Raw genomic sequence first — 14,293 nt, forward strand, 5'->3', positions numbered from 1 at the left:
GCTCCCCCAGCACTCCAAATACCCCCCCCCAGGGGGCAGATTTGCCCCCCAGCACTCTAACTGCCCCCCGGGGGGGGGGCCCCCCCCCGTGCAATATCCCCCCTACAGTGACAATTTGGGGGGGGGGGCTCCAGTGCTGCTGCGAAGGCTCCTGGGTTCCCCCCCCCCAGTGCCTTTTGGTGCCCCCCCCGCCCCCCGCAGTGCCTTCTTCGTGCCCCCCCCCCCCCAAAAATCTCGCCCCAAGGGCTTCTGGGTAACACCCCCCCCCGTGGGGGCAAACTCTGCTGTGATGCCCCGGGGGGGGGGGAAGGCTGCTGGTGCCCCCCCCGAAATGAAAGGTCGAAGCGGGGGGTGCCCCCCCCCCAAAAAAAAAAGGTCAAAGGTCACCTGAGGTCAACCGAGGTCAATAAAGGAGGTGGAAACAAAACGGCTGTGGTCATGGGGGGGGCAATAAGGGGGGTATAATGGGGGGCAATAAGGGGGGTTATAATGGGGGGCCTTAAGGGGGGCTATAATGGGGGGCATTATGGGGGGCTATAATGGGGGGCATTATGGGGGGCTATAATGGGGGGCTGTAATGGGGAGGGCATAATGGGGGGCAGTAAGGTGGGGTAATAATGGGGGGCTATAGCGGGGGGCAATAAGGAGGGGGCTAAAAGGGGGGCAATAAGGGGGGCTATAAGAGGGGTCAATAATGAGGGGGGTCTATAATGGGGGGGCATTAAGGGGGGCTATAATGGGGGCAATATGGGGGGACTCTAATGGGGGGAAATAAGGGGGGGCTATAATGGGGGTAAAATAAAGGGGGGGCAATAATGGGGGCAATAATGGGGGGCAAAAAAGGGCGAGAATAAGGGGGGGCAAAAATGGGGGGGGGGGGCAATAATGGGGGGGGGGCAACACCAGGGCTGGCAGTAATACTGGGGGGGGGGCAAAAATGGGGGGGGGGGGGCAATATTGAGGGGGTGCGAGGGCGGGGCAATAAGGGGGGGGCAATAAGGGGGGGGCAATACGGGGGGGGCAATAACGGGGGGGGGCAATAACGGGGGGGGGGGGGCAATAACGGGGGGGGGGGGGGGCACATGATCCCTGCCCCCCCCCCCGGTGTCCCCACGTGCCCCCCCCCCCCGGGTCTGGTGTCAGCAACCGTGAGATTGCATCAGCGGGGGGGAATCCCGTGATCGCCCCATGCGGGGGGGGGGCAAAGTCCAAACCCCCGGGAATACCCCCCCCGGCCCCCCCCCCCCCCCCGCCCCCCGCATCCATGGGTGCTATAAAGCGGCGCCGTCCTTTCCCGGGGGGGGGTCCCCGATGGGTGCGGGGCCGTGGCTGGCGCTGGCTGCTCTGTGCAGCGCCGGGGGGGGGGCCCCACCTCCGCCCCCCCCCGCCGCCCCCCCCCCCCCGCCGGATTCCAGCCCTTTGCTGGCCCTGGGGGGGGCGCGGAGGTGGCGCCATTTGGTGGCCGGGGGGGGCCCGGGGGGGGCCCAGGCGGTGCTGGAGCTGCTGCCGGGGGGGGAGGTGACGGGAGCGGAGCAGCGAGGAGCTTACAGTGAGTTCGGTTTTTTTATTGGGGGGGGGGTATTTTTGGGGAGGGGGGGGTTATAAATTAGGGGGGGGTCCTTATCGGTGCCCCCCCCCCCCCAGGTTTGCTGGAGATCCAGGCGGTGAAGCCGGGCGTGGTGCGGATCCGGGGCGCCCGCAGCGGCCGCTTCCTCTGCTTGGACGCGGGGGGGCGGCCCTACGGGGCGGTGAGTGCGGGGGGCACCCCCGGGGGGGGTACCGGGGGGGGGGCCCCCAAACAGCCACCCCCCCCCGCCGGGCTCAGGAGCTCACCTCTGCGCGGACAGCGGCCAAAAACCCCTGCCCCCCCCCCCCCCCCTTAACCCCCCCCAATTTGCCCCCCCAATTAGCCCCCCCCAATTAACCCCCCAATTAGCCCCCCATTAGCTCCCCCAATTATCCCCTCCCTAATTAGCCCCTCAATTACCCCTAATTAACCCCCCCATTAGCTCCAATTAGCCCCCTCCAATTACCTCCCCAATTAGACCCACCCAATTGCCCCCCAATTGCCCCCAATTAGCCCCCCCAATTAGCCCCCCCAATTAACCCCCCAATTGCCCCCCCAATTAGCCCCCCAATTAGCCCCCCCGAATTAGTCCCCCGAATTAGCCCCCGAATTAGCCCCCCCAATTAGCCCCCCCAATTACCCCCCAATTACCCCCCCCAATTAGCCCCCCAATTGCCCCCCATTAGTCCCCCATTAACCCCCCAATTTGCCCCCCAATTAGCCCCCCAATTTGCCCCCCCAATTAGCCCCCTCCAATTAACCCCCATTACCGCCCCATTACCCCCCATTAGCCCCCCAATTAGCCCCCCAATTAGCCCCCATTAGCCCCCCGTTAGCCCCCCAATTAGCCCCTCGCTAATTACCCCCCAATTAGCCCCCCAATTTGCCCCCCAATTACCCCCCAATTAACTCCCCCATTAGCCCCAATTAGCCCCGCAATTAGCCCCCCAATTAGCCCCTCCCTAATTACCCCCCAATTACCCCCAATTAACCCCCCCAATTAGCCCCACTACCCCCCCATTAGCCCCCCATTAGCCCCCCAATTAGCCCCTCCCTAATTACCCCCAATTACCCCCAATTAACCCCCCCAATTAGCCCCAATTACCCCCATTAGCCCCCCAAATAGCCCCCCCAATTAGCCCCCCCATTAGCCCCCCAATTAACCCCCCCCAATTTGCCCCCCCCCCAATTAGCCCCCTCCAATTACCCCCCCATTACCCTCCAATTACCCCCCATTACCCCCCATTAGCCCCCCATTAGCCCCCCCATTAGCCCCCCCATTAGCCCCCCAATTAGCCCCTCCCTAATTACCCCCCAATTAGCCCCCCCAATTTGCCCCCCCAATTACCCCCCAATTAACTCCCCCATTAGCCCCAATTAGCCCCGCAATTAGCCCCCCATTAGCCCCTCCCTAATTACCCCCAATTACCCCCAATTAACCCCCCCAATTAGCCCCAATTACCCCCATTAGCCCCCCATTAGCCCCCCAATTAGCCCCTCCCTAATTACCCCCAATTACCCCCAATTAACCCCCCAATTAGCCCCAATTACCCCCATTAGCCCCCCAAATAGCCCCCCCAATTAGCCCCCCATTAGCCCCCCCAATTAACCCCCCAATTTGCCCCCCCAATTAGCCCCCTCCAATTACCCCCATTACCCTCCAATTACCCCCCATTACCCCCCCATTAGCCCCCCCCATTAGCCCCCCATTAGCCCCCCCATTAGCCCCCCAATTAGCCCCTCCCTAATTACCCCCAATTAGCCCCCCCAATTTGCCCCCCAATTACCCCCCAATTAACTCCCCCATTAGCCCCAATTAGCCCCGCAATTAGCCCCCCATTAGCCCCTCCCTAATTACCCCCCAATTACCCCCAATTAACCCCCCAATTAGCCCCAATTACCCCCCATTAGCCCCCCAAATAGCCCCCCAATTAGCCCTCCCATTAGCCCCCCCAATTAGCCCCTCCCTAATTAGCCCCCCAATTACCCCCAATTAACCCTCCCAATTAGCCACAATTACCCCTCCAATTAGCCCCCCCGATTAGTCCCCCCAATTAACCCCCTCCAATTACTCCCCTAATCAGCCCCTCCCTAATTAGCCCCCCAATTGCCCCCCCAATTGCCCCCCAATTACCCCCCCCCAATTACCCCCAATTAGCCCCCCCAATTACCCCCCCAATTACCCCCCTTTAGCCCCCCCAATTAGCCCCCCCCAATTAGCCCCCCAATTAGCCCCCCAATTAGCCCCCCCAATTACCCCCCCCATTCCCCCCCCAAATATTGACACCCCCCCCGATTTTGCCCCCCCCTCACATTTTGACTCTTTCCCCCCACACACCCTGGACCCCTCCAACTCTTGACACCCCCCCCAAATTTGGACCCCCCCCCAATTTGGACCCCCCCCATTAATTTTGACGCCCCCCCATTAATTTTGACCCCCCATTAATTTTAACCCCCCATTAATTTTGACCCCCCCATTTCCCCCCTCCAATTTTGCCCCCCCCCCCCCAAATTTCGCCCCCGCCAAACTTCGACACGCCCCCCCCCGAAATTTTTATACCCCCGCATTTTGCCCCCCCCGCATTCCCCCCAAATTTCTCCCTCTAATTTGCCCCCCCCCAAATTTTTGCCCCCCCCAATTTTGACCCCCCTCAAATTCTCACCGTCCCATTTCGACCCCAATTCCCCCCCATATCCCCCCCCCGCAACCCCTTCCAATTTTACCCCCCTAAAAAAATTTTTGACCCCCCCCCGAAAATTTTTAACCCCCCCCCGAAAATTTTTAACCCCCCCAGAAAATTTTTGACCCCCCCGAAAATTTTTGACCCCCCCCAGCCCCCCCGCCCTCCCCCTTCCCCCCCTCTCCCCCATTCCCCTCCCTTTCCCCCCTCCAACCCCCCCCCCCCCGCCCAAATCCCACCCCCCCAACCCCCCCCACCTTAAAGCTGACCCCCCCCCGACACTTTTTGCCCCCCCCAGGCTTCCTACGCCCCCCCGACTGCAATTTCCACGAGCGCGTCCGCCCCGACGGCTACAACGTCTACGAGGGCGAGCGCCTGCGGCTGCCCCTGACCCTGGAATTACCGGGGGGCCACCCCGAGACGCCCCCCCCGCGCCTCACCCACTTCTTGCCTTTACCCGACCGGGGCCCCCCGAAACGCCCCCCGGTGCCCCCCCCGCTTTGGACCCCGATTCTGCGGATCCCTTGGGGCTGCTGGGGCGCCCCCCTGCGCAGCCCCAGCTACGGGCTGTGAGAGCTACTTAAGGGGGGTTTATTTATTTGGGGGGGGGGGCACGGCGAGGGGGGGGTAAGTTATTTTTTTGGGGGGGGGGGGGGGGACGTGTAATAAAGGTGCTGGAAGCCGGGAGGTGCTGGAAGCCGGTGCTGGTGGTGCTGGGGTGCTGCGGGGGCCTGAAAGGAGGGGGTGGTTATTGGGGGGGGGGGTCGGGGTTGCCCCCAAAAAAAATTGGGGGGGTCGCTGGGTATTGGGGGGGGTCCCTGGGTATGGGGGGGGGGGCTTGGGTATCGGGAGTGGGGGGGGTCGCTGGGTATTTGGGGGGGTCCCTGGGTATGGGGGGTCTTTGGGTATTGGAGGGGTTCCTGGGTATTGGGGGGGTCTCTGGGTATTGGGGGGTCTCTGGGTATTGGGGGGGGGTCCCTGGGTAGTGGTATTGGGGGGGTCCCTGGGTATGGGGGGGGGGACTTGGGTATCGGTAGTGGGGGGGGGTCTCTGGGTATGGGGGGGGTCCCTGGGTATGGGGGGGGACTTGGGTATCGGGAGTGGGGGGGGGGTCTCTGGGTATGGGGGTGGGTCCCTGGGTATGGGGGGGGGGACTTGGGTATCGGGAGGGGGTGGGTCTCTGGGTATGGGGGAGGGTCCCTGGGTATGGGGGGGGACTTGGGTATCGGGAGGGGGGGGGTCTCTGGGTATTGGGGGGGTCCCTGAGTATGGGGGGGGGGTCTTTGGGTATTGGAGGGGTTCCTGGGTATTGGGGGGGGGCTTGGGTATTGGGGGGTCTCTGGGTATTGGGGGGGGGGTCCCTGGGTAGTGGTATTGGGGGGGGGTCCTTGGGTAGTGGGGGGGGGGGCCTTGGGTATTGGGGGGTCCGGGGATACTGGGGGGGGGGGGTCTCTGGGTATTGGGGGGTCTCTGGGTATTGGGGGGGGGTCCCTGAGTAGTGGTATTGGGGGGGGGGGGGTCCTTGGGTAGTGGGGGGGGGGCCTTGGGTATTGGGGGGTCCGGGGATACTGGGGGGGGGGTCTCTGGGTATTGGGGGGTCTCTGGGCATTGGGGGGTCCCTGAGTATGGGGGGGGGTCTTTGGGTATTGCAGGGGTCTCTGGGTATTGGGGGGGGGGGGGGGGGCGGGTCCCTGCATACTGGGGGGGGGGGGGGTCCCTGGGTATCGGTATTTGGGGGGGGGGCTTGGTGGTACTGGGGGGGTCCCTGGGTTTTTCGGGTGGGGGGTCCTTGAGTATTGGGGAGGGTCCGGAAGGGTTGCCCCCCCCCATTACGGGGTCCCTGGGTGGTATTACGGGGGGGTACTTGGTTATTGGGGGACGGGGGGGTCCCCAGGGGTTGCCCCCCATTATGGGCTCCCTGGGTATCATGGGGGGGGGGGGTCCCCAGGGTTGCCCCCCCATATAGAAGTGACCCCCCCCGGGGGTATTTTTTTATTTTGGGGAGGGGTTCCCCCCCCGCCCTCACCCCTCAGGCCGGGGCCCCCCCGGCGCCTCGAACTTCTTCTTGCGCCCCTCCATCCCGCTCAGCGCGTCCACGTTCTTGCGCCAGTCGCCGACCTCCCGGCTCTCCTGTCCCCGCCCCGCGTCGGAGGCCACGCCCACACACCGCACGGCCACGCCCACCCCGCCCAGGCCACGCCCATTCCTCCCAGGCCACGCCCATTCTTCCCAGGCCACGCCCATTCCTCCCAGGCCACGCCCACCCCGCCCAGCCCACACCCTCTCACCCCAGGGGCGGTGCCGTGCTCTTGGCCACGCCCCCTCACTCGCTCGGCCACGCCCCCACCGCTTGGCCACGCCCCCACCATGTGGCCACGCCCCCCACCGGGTGGCCACGCCCCCTCTGTGTCCACATCGGCCCCCCCCCCACCGTGTCCGTGTCCCCCCTTGTCCTGCGATGTCCCCGATGTCCCCAGTGTCCCCGTGCCCCCGCCGTCACCCCAATGTCCCCGGCGTCCCCAGTGTCCCCTTGGTGTCCCCAATGCCCCCCCGCCCCAGTGTCCCCAATGTCCCCATTGACCCCAATGTCCCCATTGGTTCCCAGTGGCCCCATTGTCCCCAAAGTCCCCAATGTCCCCATTGACCCCCAATGTCCCCATTGAGCCCAGTGTCCCCAATGTCCCCATTGTCCCTCATGTCCCCAATGTCCCCGTTGACCCCCAATGTCCCCATCGTCCCCATTGATCCCAACATCCCCAATGTCCCCAACATCCCCATTGACCCCCACTGAGCCCAGTGTCCCCATTGTCCCCAATGTCCCCATTGACCCCCAACATCCCCAAGATCCCAATGTCACCAACATCCGCATTATCCCCGATGTCCCCCATGTCCCCAATGTCCCCATTGACCCCCAACATCCCCAATGTCACCATTGACCCCAATGTCCCCAACATCCCCAACGACCCCCAATGTCCCCATTGAGCCCAGTGTCCCCAATGTCCCCATTGTCCCCCATGTCCCCATTGACCCGAATGTCCCCAATGTCCCCATTGTTCCCATTGATCCCAATATCCCCAGTATCCACTTTATCCCCAATGTCCCCCATGTCCCCAACATCCCCAATGTCCCCATTGACCCCAATGTCCCCACCATCCCCAACGTTCCCAACACCCCCAATGTCCCTGATGTCCCCCATGTCCCCAACATCCCCAATGTCCCCAACATCCCCATTGACCCCAACATCCCCAATGTCCCCATTGCCCCCAACGTCCCCACCATCCCCAATGTCCCCAACATCCCCAATGTCCCCAACGTCCCCATTGACCCCCCCAACATCCCCAACATCCCCAGCATCCCCACTGACCCCAACATCCCCAATGTCCCCAACGTCCCCATTGACCCCAACATCCCCAACGTCCCCAACGTCCCCCGATGTCCCCGGTGTCCCCCCCCGGCGTCCCCACCTTCTCGGCGTCGTCCTTGCGGACCTGGCGCAGGCCGGCGCGCAGGTCGGTGCCCACACGGTGCTTGGAGCCCAGCAGCGCCGCCATCATCGCGTCCGCCGACAGCCGCACGCGGCGCAGCGCGGGGCGCACGAAGCGGCCCCCGGCCACGCGGCGCCGCAGCTCCTCCATCTGGGGACGAGGGGGGGGACATGGGTCCATTGGGGGAAATGGGGACATTGGGAGCAATGGGAGCAATGGGGACATTGGGGGCAATGGGGACATTGGGGACATCGGGGGCAATGAGGACATTGGGGACATTGGGACCAATGGCATCAATAGGGACAATGGGGACATTGGGATCAATGGGGACATCGGGGACATTGGGGTCAATACGGGCAATGGGGTCAATGGGGAGATTGGGGACATGGGGGACATCGGGGACACTGGCATCGATGGGGACATTGGGGACTTCGGGGACATTGGGGGCAGTGGGGACATTGGGGACATTGGGACCAATGGCGTCAATAGGGACAATGGGGACATTGGGGTCAATGGGGCCAATGGGGACATTGGGGGCAATGGGGACATTGGGGACATCGGGGGCAACGAGGACATTGGGGACATTGGGACCAATGGCGTCAATAGGGACAATGGGGACATGGGGGACATTGGGGGCAGTGGGGACACTGGGGACAATAGGGGCAATGGAGATACTGGGGACATTGGCATCAATGAGGACACTGGGGACATTGGGACCAATGGCGGCAATGGGGACATTGTAGTCAATGGGGACATTGGGGGCAGTGGGGGCAATGGGGACGTTGGGGACTTTGGGGACATTGTGGGTAATGGGGACACTGGGGACAATGGGGACACTGGGGACAATAGGGGCAATGGGGACATTGGGGACATTGGGATCAATGGGAACATTGGGGTCAATGGGGACACTGGGGTCAATAGGGGCAATGGGGTGTCAATGGGGACATTGGGGACATGGGGGACATTGGGGACACTGGCATCAATGGGGACATTGGGGACTTTGGGGACATTGGGGGCAATGGGGGCAATGGGGACGTTGGGGACATTGGCGTCAATGAGGACAATGGGGACACTGGGGCCAATGGCGTCAATAGGGACAATGGGGACATTTGGGGGCAATGGGGACATTGGGGACATTGGGGACACGGGGGACATCAGGGACACTGGCATCAATGGGGACATTATGAACTTTGGGGACATTGGGGCCAATGGTGTCAATAGGGATAATGGGGACATTTGGGGGCAATGGGGACATTGGGGACATTGGGGTCAATGGGGATATGGGGGACATGGGGACATTTGGGGCCATTTGGGGCCATTATGGGACATTTTGGGGCTACTGGGGACATTTGGGGACATTGGGGACACTGGGGACATGGGGGACTTGGGGACATTTGAGGCCATTGGGGAAATTTGGGGACACTGGGGACTTTTGGGGACAGTGGGGACACTGGGGACATTTGGGGTCATCTGGGGACATTTGGGGACATTGGGGACATGGGGGACATTTGGGGCCATTTGGGGCCATTATGGGCCATTTGGGGCCATTGGGGCCATTTGGGGCCATTTGGGGCCATTGGGGCCATTTGGGGCCATTGGGGACACCGGGGACACTGGGGACACGGGGGACACGGGGCCATTTAGGGCCATTCGGGGGCCATTTGGGGCCGGGGGGCCGCGCCCCCACCTCGGCCACGTTCTTGCTGACGCGCGTGCCCATGTCGTAGCGCTCCTCGTCCACCCGCGCCACGCGGGCGTGCAGCTCGCGGCACAGCTCCTGGGGGGGGGGCGCGGGGGGTCCCCATGTGCCCCCTCCCCCGGGTACACCCCCCTCCTTCCCTGTGCCCCCCCCTTCCCTGTGACCCCCCCCCCCGGGTGCCCCCCCGCCCCCACGTGACCCCCCCGTCCCTCCGTGCCCATCCTCACATCGCCCCCCCCGGGCCCCCCCTAACCCCCCACCCCCCCATCACCCCTGTGTCCCCCCGATGTCCCCCCCAGTACCCCCCAGCACCCCCCCAGCACCCCCAGCACCCCCCCCAACACCCCCCTCCCCCCCCAGTACCCCCCCAGTACCCCCCATCATCCCCCCAGTTCCCCCCTTCCCCCCAGCACCCCCCCCCCCAGCCCCCCCAACCCCCCCTTTTCCCCCCAGCACCCCCCAGCCCCCCAGTACCCCCCCAACCCCCATTTTCCCCCCAGCACCCCCCAACCCCCCCTTTTCCCCCCAGCACCCCCCAGTACCCCCCAGCAACCCCCCAACCCCCCCCAATACCCCCCATCACCCCCCCAGTACCCCCCAGTACCCCCCCAACCCCCCCTTTTCCCCCCCCCCCAACCCCCCTTTTCCCCCCCCATCACCCCCCCCAGTACCCCCCCCCCAACCCCCCTTTTCCCCCCCCCAACCCCCCCTTTTCCCCCCCCATCACCCCCCCCCCCCCCCATTACCCCCCCCGCGCCCCCCCACCTGCAGCTGGGCCGCGCTGAGCCCTTCGAGCTGCGGGGGGGGGCAGAGCTCCCCCAGCCCCCCCAGCACCCCCCCATCACCCCCCCAATACCCCCCATCACCCCCCAGTACCCCCCAGCCCCCCCATCGCCCCCCCAACCCCCCCCTTTTCCCCCCCCCATCACCCCCCCCAACCCCTCCCTTCCCCCCCCACCCCCCCCCCCCATTACCCCCCCCGCGCCCCCCCACCTGCAGCTGGGCCGCGCTGAGCCCCTCGAGCTGCGGGGGGGGCAGAGCTCCCCCAGGTGCCGCTGCTTCTCCCCCGCCCGCTCCTGCTCCTCCCGCTCCAGCTCCCGCTTGGCTCGCTGCAGCAGCAGCGTCTGGGGGGGGGGGACACAAACACACCGGGGGGGTCACTGGGATCCCCCCAACACTGGACCCCCCCCCCCCAAAAAAAATACAGCCCCCCCCCCCCCCCCCTCACCTTGAGCTGCAGCTTGCGGGAGGCTGAGATCTTGGGTTTTCTCTGGGGGGGGGGGGGGGGGGGGGGGCGGTGTCCCCGTCAGTGTCCCCATCCCGTGTCACCCCCCCCCCCCCGTGTCACCCCCCGTGTCCCTGTCCCGTGTCCCCATCCTGCGTCACCACCCCGTGTCCCTGTCCCAGGTCCCCCCCGTGTCCCCTCCTCGTGTCCCCTCCCCATTCTGTGTCCCCACCCCATGTCCCCGTGTCCCCATGTCCCCGTGTCCCCATCCCATGTCCCCATGTCCCCCTGTCCCCATGTCCCCGTGTCCCCAACCTCATCCCACGTCCCCATGTCCCCACCCCGTGTCCCCAACCCCGTCCCATGTCCCCGTGTCCCCAACCTCATCCCATGTCCCCATGTCCCTGCCCCATGTCCCCAACCCCGTCCCATGTCCCCATGTCCCTGCCCCATGTCCCCAACCTCATCCCATGTCCCCATGTCCCTGCCCCATGTCCCCAACCTCATCCCATGTCCCCATGTCCCTGCCCCATGTCCCCAACCCCGTCCCATGTCCCCATGTCCCTGCCCCATGTCCCCAACCCCATCCCGTGTCCCCATCCCATGTCCCCATGTCCTCAAACCGTGTCCCCAACCCCCTCCCACCTCCCCCATGTCCCCATCCCGTGTCCCCATGTCCCCAACCCCATCCCACGTCCTTGTCCCATGTCCCTGCCCCATGTCCCCATCCCGTGTCCCCTACCCAGTCCCATGTCCCCATGTCCCCGTGTCCCCCTGTCCCCATCCCCATCCCATATCCCCATCCCGTGTCCCCCTGTCCCCATGTCCCCACCCCATGTCCCCATCCCCATCCCATGTCCCCATGTCCCCAACCTCGTCCCAAGTCCCCATGTCCCCATGACCCTGTCCCATGTCCCCGTGTCCCCATCCTGCATCCCCATGTCCCCACCCCATGTCCCCAACCCCATCCCATGTCCCCATGTCCCCATATCCCCATGTTCCCCTGTCCCCGTGTCCCCATCCCCACCCCATGTCCCCACGTCCCCATGTCCCCACCCCATGTCCCCAACCCTGTCCCATGTCCCTGTGTCCCCACCCCATGTCTCCATGTCCCCATGTCCCTAACCTCGTCCCATGTCCCCATCCCGTGTCCCTATGTCCCCACCCCATGTCCCCATCCCATGTCCCCAACCCTGTCCAGTGTCCCCGTGTCCTTGTCCCAGGTCCCCACCCCATGTCCCCAACCCCATCCCATGTCCCCATGTCCCCATCCCATGTCCTCGTGTCCCCAACCTCATCCCGCCTCCCTGTGTCCCCACCCCATGTCCCCATGTCCCCACCCCATGTCCCCATATCCCCATGTTCCCCATGTCCCCAACCCCGTCCCATGTCCCTGTGTCCCATGTCCCCATGTCCCCGTGTCCCCATGTCCCCAACCTCATCCCGTGTCCCCATGTCCCCAACCTCGTCCCGTGTCCCCATGTCCCCACCCCGTGTCCCCGTGTCCCCCTGTCCCCCTGTCCCCATGTCCCCGTGTCCCCACCCCCTGTCCCCGTGTCTCCACCCCATGTCCCCAACCCTGTCCCATGTCCCCATGTCCCCAACCTCGTCCCGTGTCCCCATGTCCCCACCCCATGTCCCCACCCCATGTCCCCAACCCTGTCCCGTGTCCCCGTGTCCTTGTCCCAGGTCCCCACCCCCATGTCCCCAACCCTGTCCCATGTCCCCAAGTCCCCAACCTCGTCCCGTGTCCCCATGTCCCCACCCCATGTCCCCGTGTCCCCATGTCCCCACCCCATGTCCCCATGTCCCCATGTCCCCGTGTCCCCACCCCATGTCCCCATGTCCCCAACCCTGTCTCGTGTCCCCTTGTCCCCATGTCCCCAACCCTGTCCCATGTCCCCATGTCCCCAACCTCGTCCCGTGTCCCCATGTCCCCAACCTCGTCCCGTGTCCCCATGTCCCCACCCCATGTCCCCCTGTCCCCCTGTCCCCGTGTCCCCACCTTGGCGTGCGGCTCCACGGCGTACGCCCGGTAGTTGGCGGACGATTTGGGCAGCTGCGGGGGGGGGCACGGGGTTTGTCCCCCCCTTCCTCCTCATCCTCGGGGCGCTGGGGCCACGGGGGGGGGGGGTCGGGGGGGCACACGATGGGGGGACACGGGGACAGGACCTACCGCCACCTCCCTGCGGGGACAGAGGGGTCAGAGCCCTGGGACCCCCCCACATCGTGTCCCCCCCCAAAGACCCCCCCCCACATCGTGTCCCCCCCCAAGGCCCCCCCACATCATGTCCCCCCCAAATACCCCCCACCTTGTGTCCCCCCCCAAAGACCCCCCCCCCCATTGTGTCCCCCCCAAGGCCCCCCCACATCGTGTCCCCCCCCAAAGACCCCCCCACTTCGTGTCCCCCCCAAGGCCCCCCACATCGTGTCCCCCTCCCAAAGGCCCCCCCCACGTCGTGCACCCCCCCAGATCCCCCCACTGTCCCCCCAAGACCCCCCCACATCGTGTCTCCCCCTAAAGACCCCCCCACCTTGTGCCCCCCCCCCAAAGACCCCCCACATCGTGCCCCCCCCACACTCACTCCTCAGCCATCCTGCGTGGGCGATGCAGGAAGGACGGAGCGGTGCCTAAAAGGGGGAAGGGGGGGGGCAACAGCTTGGGGGGGGGCCAGCAGCCAAGGGGGGGCAGCAGCTTGGGGGGGGGCCAGGAGCCGGGGGGGGGGAGCAGCAAGCCGGGGGGGGCCCCTTATCTCTAGCCCCGGCTCTGCCCCTATATGGGGCCGGCGGCTGCGGGGCTGATAAGGGGCTAAATATAGCCCCCCCCAGCCCCCCCACCCCCCACCTCAAGGGCATCTGGATCGCCCCCCCGCACTCTGTACAGGGCCCCCCATCTCACAGACCCCCCCCCGCCAAGGAGACACAGATAATGAGGGCCCCCCCAGTCCTGGGACCCCCCGGCCTTGAGAACCCCCCGGCTTTGAGGATACCCCCTCCCGGCCTTAAGGACCCCCCCCAGCTCTGAGGACCCCCCCGGCCCTGAAGACCCCCCCAGTTCTGGGACCCCCCCGGCTTTGAGGACCCCCCCCCCCCGCCCCCAGCCCTCAGGACCCCCCCGGCCCTGGGACCCCCCCCCAGCTCTGCGAACCCCCTCCCAGCCCTGGGACCCTCCCCCCTCAGCCCCGAGACCCCCCAGCCCTAGGGACCCCCCCCAGCCTTGGGACCCCCCGGCCCTGAGGACCCCCCAGTTCTAGGACGCCCCCCCCCCGAGGACCCCCGGCTCTGAGGACCCCCCCCAGTTCTGAGAACCCCCCAGCTCAGAGGACCCCCCAGCCCTAGGACCCCCCCAAATCTGAGGACCCCCCCCGGCCCTGTGACGCCCCCCAACTCTGACGACACCCCCCAGCCCTGAAGACCCCCCCCAGCCTTGGGACCCCCCCAGCCCTGAGGACCCCCCCCAGGGGACGAACGCCCCCCCCCCGCCCCCCCCCCCCCCCCCCGTCCCCGGTACCTCTGCGGAGCCTGGAGCAGCGCTGGGGGGGGGCGGCTTTATGAATGGGGAGAGGGCGTGGCCAGGAGGGAGGGGGCGTGGCCACGAGGTGGGGGCGTGGCCGGAGAGGGGCGTGGCCCGAGAGA

General features: G+C 65.8%; 1 protein-coding gene and 2 long non-coding RNA genes across 3 annotated transcripts; 1 reads left to right on the top strand and 2 right to left on the bottom strand.

Annotated features, from left to right (window-relative positions):
• The first annotated feature begins 1,398 nt into the window (after positions 1–1,398).
• On the top strand, positions 1,399–4,727 carry LOC136789350 (uncharacterized). The gene is made up of 3 exons (XR_010828157.1): positions 1,399–1,549; positions 1,645–1,748; positions 4,547–4,727. It is a non-coding gene; the product is annotated as an uncharacterized lncRNA (long non-coding RNA).
• Positions 4,728–4,839: 112 nt separating this feature from the next.
• On the bottom strand, positions 4,840–12,722 carry LOC136789342 (troponin I, cardiac muscle-like; the record flags this gene model as incomplete). Its single annotated transcript, XM_066989407.1, is given in 8 exon segments — positions 4,840–4,979; positions 6,275–6,378; positions 7,713–7,883; positions 9,421–9,510; positions 10,426–10,460; positions 10,463–10,556; positions 10,661–10,702; positions 12,663–12,722. Coding segments are annotated over 8 exon segments (732 nt in total), but the record flags the coding sequence as incomplete, so codon positions are not given.
• A 4-nt stretch (positions 12,723–12,726) lies between these two features.
• On the bottom strand, positions 12,727–14,262 carry LOC136789362 (uncharacterized). The gene is made up of 3 exons (XR_010828173.1): positions 14,169–14,262; positions 13,243–13,288; positions 12,727–12,843 (listed from the first exon to the last, which is right to left on the bottom strand). It is a non-coding gene; the product is annotated as an uncharacterized lncRNA (long non-coding RNA).
• Positions 14,263–14,293: the final 31 nt, after the last annotated feature.

Source organism: Anser cygnoides, unplaced genomic scaffold, assembly GCF_040182565.1.
Source record: "Anser cygnoides isolate HZ-2024a breed goose unplaced genomic scaffold, Taihu_goose_T2T_genome scaffold_44_1, whole genome shotgun sequence".
Taxonomy (NCBI): Eukaryota; Metazoa; Chordata; class Aves; order Anseriformes; family Anatidae; genus Anser; species Anser cygnoides.